We start from the raw sequence: 9,927 nt of genomic DNA, 5'->3' as shown, positions 1-9,927 counted from the left end.
ATGAATAAAAAATGACAAAACTATGGAAAAATAACCCTTGAAAATGGAATATTATCCTTTCTTTGTGTAAATGTAAATTTTCATGTTATGGATGTTACTTCCAGTAAAATCCTGCACCAAAACTTTATTATAAATACTTACATATGCAGACACTTTGAAGACTGAAGAAATAATACATATTTCTTTTGTTTCAGGATTCTTTTGGACACTGAAATGAAGGGGAATAATACATACTTAATATGTACAGTAAGCACTGATTATTAGAATCCATTATTTAATAAGTACATTTTTAACCTACACACAGTGTTCTCACTCAAATTTGATCAAGTTTAAATTAATAGTTAAAACTCAACTTGTGCCAGCATGAAAAGATACGTTGACCATTGTTAGAGAATGTGGGTATTATGGTATTTTACTGAAAACTACTGAACATATCTAGTCATCCGAGTTGGTTTCACTGTTTTCAGCTACTAAATCGTACCAGCAGTATCCAGGCCAAGGTTACCCCAAAATAAGGTTGTGTTTTGAGAGCTATGGAAAGTTATTCAGCTAAACATTTTGTAAAAACATTTTCAAATATTCTTTGAGAAAAAGACCTGCTCCGTGAACTGCGTCTTGATACAGACTACAAGAAGTAGCAGCAGTACTGGTGAAGAAATGCAGACTTTAGCTCCTTTCTAATTAATATATAAATATAGTTTAGCGTCATTTTTCCTCCTCTGGAATGCTGGGTATAGGGACAGCTATGCAACTTATGATGGTATTAGTTCTGAATTTTTATATTTCTAGACGGTGTTTGTTGTGAAGAGACTGCCATTTCTTCCATCACAATTACATATAACACTAAGATATTATTGCAAAGCATCCAGGCATCTCAACATATTTTAAATTTAAGTATTTTTAAATGTGTCATTTTTCCTCAGGTCTGCTTGAAGCGATGCTTACACTTTTTCATCAGTTAGATCACGTAACTTCCATTAATTTATCTAATTGCACAGATTCCTATTTACATGAACTCACTGTGGAGCAGTTGAGCCTTATAAATTCCACACTTGTACAGTCCCGAGAAATGCATCGCTCAACACCTGCTTTGTCCCAAACAGCTTCGGTTCCCGGGAAAGGTCCCAGGACAGCCAAGTTGCCAGAGGATGCATGTCAAACACGGCCCGGTTGTACACCGCGCCAGCTCCGAGCTCTCTGTGACCACAGTCCCCTGTTACCAGTCCTTTCACAAAGCTTCTTTTTATAAAACAAACAAACCCCAAATCAACCGACATCATCTTTGTTGATTCAATCTCTCCAACCAATAAAAGAAATTGACTCCAATTAACTGATTTCATCTGCAGAGTAATGACACAGTCATGTATGAATTAAGCCTATACTGTGAAGTTGATCTTTCCTGTGGTGAGTCAGTAACGAGGCTTTCTCAGAATTTTTTGTTGCAACTCACATGTTGATATACTCAGCAGTGGATTAAGACAGCATTGCTGAAGCTGACACTGGCCCCAGTTCCATGCCCTACCACCCCTCTAGAGATTACTGCCTTCCCAGCAGGGACAGCTCAACTGGTTCATGACTCAGCTTCTGAACCACTGCAGTTTACAGACCAGCTTATTAAGATAAACTAACATGGCTGGCAGTTGATGCTGACGTACCACGCTGTACGCTGCAGCGTTCAGAAACTGTTTAACCATCTCTGCTGAAAGAGTGACAACTTTCAGAACAAGATGCAGAGGGTTAGTGGGATCAGCACTTTTGTACCATATATCAGCACCCCCAAAGCTACAGTTGTATTTAAGTTACTCCAGCTTCATATTCTTGCGTCTAAAAACAATGACTTGCAGTTTGTGGTTTCTTAATTTTTATGTTATATGTATCTAGGATACCAAAGTAAGGGGTGACAGAGAATAAAGCTTCCTATTTATTGCACTGCCTTGAGAAATTTTCCCTTTGTGGTTAGCTTCCTGAAAGTCATTTTTCAGACCAAATGTTTATTTCTAGTACTTTGGTTAATTTTTAAGTCAAAATAATATATCTGCCAAAATCAGTTGGGATTCTTCCCTTGCTGACTTGAAAGAAACCAGGAGGTTGCCTTTGACAAGCTTGTTTGCTCTATTTCTTTTTATCCCTAAAAGGTCTTAGAAAAAAACTACCTTGTCTTCTTGAAGGGATATCCCCCTTTGTTCTTTTAGATTGTTAACTTCTAAACTATTTCTTGAATATGGTAGTTTCTTCATCATTTTAATGTGCATCTATTCTCTTTTTGTGAAGAGCAAACATCCTCACCATCTCTCAATTCACTTTGGGTTCCATTTATAACCTAACCTTACTGGCAGTATTTTATTAGCCTTTCCAAATATTAAAAGAACAACTCGATGCTCTTACATAGATTCATTTATTATGGGGGAAAAAGCATGGAGATGGCAAAGAAGGGAGAAGAGAACAATGACTACAAGATCCTACAGCAGCTGTCACCATGGAGAGACACTGTCAGAAAAACAGGGATTTAAGTAGAGAAGACAAGATGTATCAACAAAGATTCACAGGTTATATTTTACCTACCATGTTTTTGTCATGTAAATGTATTCTACTACAAGGATTTTGAAATTATTTAGGTTACACAGGATGACACTTAATGCTAAAATTTTGTATGGATTCAACTAGTCACAGACTAATTACTGCTGGATTAATAACAGTCAACAAGCTGTGCATGAATTCATTAGGAAGTAATTATGACTGTTTTTACAAAAGAGCAAATGTCTGCCATTTAATAGTTGTACTGGGAATTCCCTAGCTGTGCTTGTAAAATATCTAGAGTGGTTAATTTCAAAAGATTATTGCATTCACTCATAATAAAGCAAAAGACATGAAAATGTAATAATGAAATCTCAAACCTTTTGGCACCATTTTGAACACTAGTGCCTTGGAGTTAGAACTCAGGGAAGGCTAGAAGAAAGGCTGTAAGAGAAAGAAGTGGGAAAAAGCTCTTAGGTACTCCCACCACTAGAGATGTTTGCGGAACTCTTCATGCCAAGGCTCTTTTCCATGAGAAAAACTGTTACAAGACCAACAGTGGTGGTTTATACCTCTGTAAGCATCTCATGATTAGACTAAGTTCATCTGTGGGGGTTGATTTTTTCAGTGCACATCAGGTAGCAGCTAATAATTATTGTACTATCCATTTGTTTTTCACCAAGCCTTCTGAGCCCTCAAGACATGAAAAATAAAGCTTAAGAAGAGTACAGTTTACAGAATTTTTTAATACCATGAAAAGTTAATATCACTTTACAAAGAGTAGATAGTATTCAATGCCACTGCAATCCAAGATGAAAAATCAACCAGATGGAAGATAGCAGTCTAGAAAAGAATTACAAGAATAGTTGGTTTTCAACAGGAATTTGAAGGTGAACTGTTTGGTAAATAGAATTTAAGAGACGACTACTGTCATTAGCAATTGTTTACTGAAAATAAGAGGCCAAAAGAAGTTATTTTAATTGCTTTATTTTCTGGTGTAATTTGTGCAAAAATGAAGTACGTAACACTGTGCACAGCAAGGGCTAGAAATTAGAACTTAAGTCAAGACTGTGGCATGAGTGTCCCTCTTCAGATCGGCATTGCTTATCCTTTCACCGGCTCTTTCTCTCTTAAGGAGGTGGTAACAAAACAGCAACATCATTTTGGATAAACTGGGGGCAGGGAGAAACAAGACAAAGCAGGAGACAACCGTGATTGTGAAGGAGGATAGAAAGTCTGAAATGTCAAGATCAAAAGCTTTTCTCATGGGATTGACAGAGAACTTGGTATTAAAGGAGCAGGATAAAAGATTTAGTCAAATTGTGAGTTTATTTTTCAACTGCTAGTCAGTGTTAACACCAGCTCCACTGGCAGTGAGAAACCAGCAGACATTTATAGGCATGGAACTGGAGAGAGACATGGTAGATAAATACTAAAGAACAGTTATGTCACATGAACTGAGTACATGTACTTCAAAACTTCAGAGGATAGAAAGCAAGCTGTCAACTGGAAAAAAACCCCAAACACCAGAACTCAGAGGAATAGACCTTGAAAGGTTTTGTCCTGATATTATCTAAGGGGAAGAAGTAGCACTCAAGAGAAGAATCACAGAAATATATAAAGGGCCAATAGGAAACAGGTTGAAGGCATAGAAAAAGCAAACCTTGAAAGCAGGGTTATTTTTTTGTAAGTAACAAGAACTAGGTGATGTTCTTACTGGATTTTACAGCATGAAAAGGGAAGGGAAGAGGGAAAGGTTTAAGGAGATATGAAGGTATAAAAAAGGAGCAGCTTAGAACAAAACTTGAACCTGTTCAGGAGAAAACAACTCAATAGCAAAGGGAAGCAAGAAAGTGAAGGAACTGACTGGATTTGTGCTTTGTCCTACGTCAATTCAACAACACAAGAGCAGAAACGGCTGTAGTCAATGCGGAGTCAGCTGAGGCCGAGGATCAGAGTAACAAACAGCTTGTTTCAAGTGCAGAGTGAACAATTTAAAAGAAAAGGGAGGGCAGAGCTGAAGCACTGATGGATCCTTTTATGCTGTATACTGTATTTCTGAAGAAGCCACTTGATTTCTGTCCATGTATGATATGAAAATATAAAAACTAATCACACTAATAAGAAAGCTTTGGTGATTAATCACAATATTAACATTAATAAATGCAGCAATCCAACTTCATTATCTAAAAAGTCTTCTTGGAATATTGATAATGCTCAATTTCTCTGTTTCAGTGGTTTCTCTAGAAGTATCAACTGTTCTACCACATCATTTATTTCAGATGATCCTGGGAAACAGCATATGACTAAATCAACTTGCACCCTGAAAAGTACTGACCACTAGGAAATCTGAAAGCTGCTTAGAAGTTAATGAAGTTTTGTAAGCTGCTTTGGTGAACTATTACAAGAAACTCCAAAAAAATAGCTGATTTTTTTTAATATAACTCTGTCATGTTAACACCCACATTCTAGCTCCCTTAGCTTTACGCTGCAAGTGTATTTGTGGAATTAAGAATGCCCAGATCCAACTGTATTTAAATATATATATAGATATATATATATGTGATAGATGTATATAAACCAGGACAATATATATATATACCCACGCAGAACTAAAAATTTCCATATTCAGTAAAGTACTTCAATTTTTAGATCCTAGGCAAAAAGCAGCTTGAAAGTAGTCTAAGACTATATATCCAAGACTTAGTTGTTGATATTTTATCAATGAGAGTTGGAACATATTCTGGTTCCAGGAACATATTCTGGTTCCAGTACCATACTGTGTTTTCAGTAGAGGATTACAGAAAAAAAAATGTTTACAATGGGAGTGAATTATAAAACATTGATGTCCATATATGTAATATTAAAAAGTTTTTATGTGGAACAGATGCCATTAAAATTGTATATATTTTGCCATTGAACTACTACCATTGCTACTTCATATTTTGACAACTGAACACAAATAAGCTTCCAGATTGATTAAATAACAGCCCCATTTTTGAAGCTGCAATGCACAATAAATTTACACAAATCAACAGAAAGTATCTATGGACAGCACATACATATACCATTGTATAAAACAGAAAACATTTACCTCACCAAGTCTTTATATAAAGCTTTTGTAGTTTCCAAGTATGGGCCAACTACATCTTCAAACTGGCAAAGAGTTCCTCCAATGCAAAGATGCTTAAAAAGACAGAACAGGAATTCCTTGCGATCCAATTGACTGAATAGGTCATAGTGGTCTGAATCTTCCAGAAGCAAGACCTTGTGGAATAAGAAAATAACAAAGAAGTCAAACAGACAAAAATTTCTTATCTGAGATTGAGATTTTAAACAATGCAACTACTTTGCTGTATGTCACACCGAGTTTACAACCATAGAAAATATACAAAGTAGGGATGGAAATAAATACGTACTTCTTTCTAAATTGCAATGATACAATTATGTTCAAAATGTACAGATACAATATAAAGCAGAACCACCATCAGATTTGTGTCCACAAGACATAAGGGAAGATTTTTCAAGAGTCTTGTTATTCACTGGTTAATTGACCATCATGCTAATGAAACAATCAATAATCTGAAAATAATCTAACTATATTGGGTATGTCAATCACTGCCAATTAGTTTGCCTTTGGTAACTTTGCCTGCATTCACTGTGAGGGTGGTCAGACACTGGAACAGATTGCCCAAGGAAATTGTAGATGCCCCCTCCCTGGAAGTGTTCAAGGCCAGGCTGGATGAGGCTTTGAGCAACCTGGTCTAGTGGAAGGTGTCCCTGCTGATGGCAGGGGGGTTGGAACTAGATGATCTTTAAGGTCCCTTCCAACCCAAACCATTCTATGATTCTATGATTTGCTTTTTACTCTAAGTTTACGCAGTTATCTCACATTTGTCAAGGAATCCCAAGGATCTCCCAGAGGACATCCCTCAAACTCACACCATTCCTCACTGCAGACTGCAGCAAGCCTTTATCTGTAGCCTGGATAAACCAGACATGCTATCCAGCTGCCTCCATGCATCTCGCCTGGCTTTTGCTGCAGTACCATGTACACACAGAGGACTTGCTGGATTAGTCCCAACACTGCCCACTGTAACAGCGGACAGGAACTGTAACTCCGTATGGCAACAAGATGTTTGAGTCACATCAGCCAAGCTGCAGATGCCAACCCAGGTAAACTGGCAAAAGCTAGACATGAGCTTACCGCTCTCTGGCCCTCTTGATATCATCACTACGGAATGTGAGGGAAAAAGGGTCTGGGTCTGGGCAACAACTGTGGTTGATGGCCACCTCATACAAATCCCAATTCCCTTCTTGGCTGAAGCAAGAGAAGACGTGGCAGGTAGGAAGGAAACATGGAGTTTTGCAGCTGAGGACCACCCTCTGACACCAGGCAACAGAAAGCTTGCTGGCCCCTAGTCTACTGTCCCAGGGTGCTAACAAATTTACTCTGAAGCTTTGACGTCGTTCCTGGAAGGTTTTGACTCTTAATGCTTTCTGCCATCTTCGGTCTTACAAGTAAGAATCACATTCACCTCAAATAAATGTGAATTCTTCAACTTGCAAATGCAGACACACACATCTCTTCCAAGGGAAGGGAAATGGAAAGAGACTGAAACTCCAATGATTTCTTATTTCACATGTTGCCTCTAACTTTCCTACATCCAATATATTTAATTTTCAGAAAACATTTCACATGTACCCAACTTATAAATAAATACATAGTATTTTGAACTGCTAGGCTACAAATCACATCTGAAATTCAAACATGAGCTTGAGTTCTCTCCTTTTCCCAGAACTTTACAAGACAGACCAGTATTTCAGGCCATATCCTGTAACCAGTGTCACTGGTTCAAATACATTGCCTTCAAAGGATTTGCCAAGTGCAAATGAGTGCAACTCTATAATTATTAAGTACTTATGATGATTATATATACAAGGAAGAGCAAAATCCAGTTCTCCCACACTGCACTTTGCTAATACTAAACAAACATAAGTAAAAATAATTGTTTTAGCTTATGAAGTCAAAAGCAACACTGACAGTGAAGACATATGTTGATTAAGAAGGTGCCACTGTTAGACAGATTCTTTTTCAGAATAATCTGCTCTCTAACACCTCCACTGGAGTATAACAAACAGTTTTTACCTTGCAGGCCTGTCCAGGAGTTATATTTAGTCCTTTTCCAGTGTTACACTGAAAAATAATTTCCCTTTTCATAGTTTCTTCTCCTTTGTTTCAGTGAAAATATATAAAGATGCCATTCCTTAAATGCCTTCATATATGATACGGACAGCATTCCTGGCCAAGAATGCTTCAGGATGTAGCTATTGAGTCCATTCAGTTTCTTCAACTACCTGGAAGGCTGGGTGAACCCAGAGCTCTGGGTATCGTGAGACCTTTCCATTAGCACCACTTGTTTTCCCCTCCTAGGCAAATGAGTAGCTGCATCTCCTCCCCCCACCCAAGCACTGACTACTTGAGACAAGGGGGGGTAGAAGAAGGTTTTACCTTCTTCTCTCACCTAAAAAGGACAGAGGGTCCACCTGGAAAACAGCCATTGCTTTCACACATTCAGGCACTGCAGTGCCTCAGACGGTTCTATCACATGGCTATCAATACCCATTTTTACCATGGAAAGTAGATATTATCAGGGAAAAGAACTACTGAAAAATCTGTCCTTACAGTACCTAATAGAGTATGAAAAATTACAAGAAATTATATTATTATTATTATTATTACTTGTTGTTATACTTACCTTCCTTAATTCATCAGAGATGAGAATATCATCGTAATAGTCATCATAACATTTCACAATATCTCCAGTTTCTCTAACAACTCCTTCAGAGTATAGCCGATCAAAAAATGACATGGAAATCTGTGTACAGGGCACCACTGTCGCTTCAATTTTTGTCACTTTGGAACCTGAAATATATAGGAAAGCTTCTCTACAAGTCTCTTGCAATAAATAAAATAGGAGAATTTCCATGTACTAATGGTTTTACAGTAATTCATAATTCAATACAGCATGGAAATAATCAGCTCCTCTTAATGGTTGTGTGTGGTATATTTAAAAAATAGTAAGTCACGTAAGTATGACTCAATCACAGTCTCGCAAGAAACCAAGAAAGTTAAGAAAGAAACAAGCGTAAATAAAACATTGAATTCATCTGAATGCTGCCTTCCACTACAGCTCATGTATCTGCTCCCCCTGTTGGCAATACAATATCAACCAAAACAAGTAATAGATGAAACACCTTGTGAACTCAACAGCACATTAGATCACACCCTTAGAAAATCTCATTCCACAGCTTAAGCCTTAAAGAATCTGAGGACAAACACTAAATTTGGCATGATGAAATACAAAAGTCAATAGCTGCTAACAGCACCCCACAAAGTAAAAAACAAAATGAACACAGCCCTGATAAGTTTTTCGTTTGCTAAGTATTATATCTGAACTTTTGGGAAAGTTATTCTGTAGCTGCTGTAAACTTTACTAAACAGCTGCTTCAGAAGATGAAAAAAGTACTATCAGCACTTCCTGTCTGATTTGGGAGCATTATCTGTGTCATCATTAAGTGCAGAATACTTTTTCCTACAAATTTTCTGGTTTCTATGTTTGCAAGTCGTCCAAGGCTTGATCCTGTTGCTCATAGATATCTAGTGCCATTTGAGATGCCCTACAGTATTTTCCTTAATGAGGCATCAGTCCATAAGGCAACATATCATCTCTCTATATAATATTACATCTATAAATCTATATACATGGTGTTGGATAACTTATGGCATCTCAAATAGCATTAGACTCCATCTAATCTCCAAGTCCCCCTGAACACCCTTCAAAGTGCTTCTGAAGAGGAGCGGGGAGGAGAGCACGAGTGAGCATGCAACACAGGGGCAATGTGTCTGGGCAGAGGAAATATTCACAGCATTCCAGCTGTCCATGAGTTTACTCTTATCTTTTCTCCTCTGTACGTTCCCTTGATGGGAGACTCGTCAACAACATCACAATATCAAAAGGCTTTTGACTGTACAATTAAAGGTAAAATTAAAGGACCACTAAAGACTAGTACTTAGTAAATATCTAAATTTCACTCTAGATGACAGTATTTCAAGGAACAGAAACATGCCAAAAAGGGACGTGTGAACCACGATGCCTCCAAGAGCACCTATCATTTCATTTTCATCCCAGACTCTGCAAGCGTAGCACAACCTAAAATTTCTCTTGCCCCCACACTTCCAAAAAGTCCTCGGGATTTCTCCCATATATTATTACACGGAAACTATTTATTCATAGGTGAAGTAGGACTGATGATACAAAACTGACCTGGACAGGCTGGAGAGTTGGGCAGAGAGAAACCAAATGAAATTCAATAAGGGCAAGTACTGCATCTGGGGAAGAACAACCCCAT

At 37.7% G+C, this 9,927-nt stretch overlaps 1 protein-coding gene across 1 annotated transcript in view; it reads right to left on the bottom strand.

The window, feature by feature from the left end:
* Positions 1 to 8,504, bottom strand: part of CFAP300 (cilia and flagella associated protein 300) — a 12,679-nt gene extending 4,175 nt beyond the window's left edge. The window contains exons 1-3 of the mRNA XM_010168403.2: positions 8,274 to 8,504; positions 5,609 to 5,781; positions 142 to 208 (exon numbers count right to left, since the gene is read on the bottom strand). Of these exons, the coding sequence (XP_010166705.2) occupies positions 142 to 208; positions 5,609 to 5,781; positions 8,274 to 8,504 (471 nt within the window). The remainder of the gene's footprint in view (positions 1 to 141; positions 209 to 5,608; positions 5,782 to 8,273) is intronic.
* Between the last annotated feature and the right edge of the window lie 1,423 nt (positions 8,505 to 9,927).

Source organism: Antrostomus carolinensis, unplaced genomic scaffold, assembly GCF_000700745.2.
Source record: "Antrostomus carolinensis isolate BGI_N321 unplaced genomic scaffold, ASM70074v2 scaffold5475, whole genome shotgun sequence".
NCBI lineage: Eukaryota > Metazoa > Chordata > Aves > Caprimulgiformes > Caprimulgidae > Antrostomus > Antrostomus carolinensis.
This window is presented reverse-complemented; position numbering and strand designations above follow the sequence as displayed.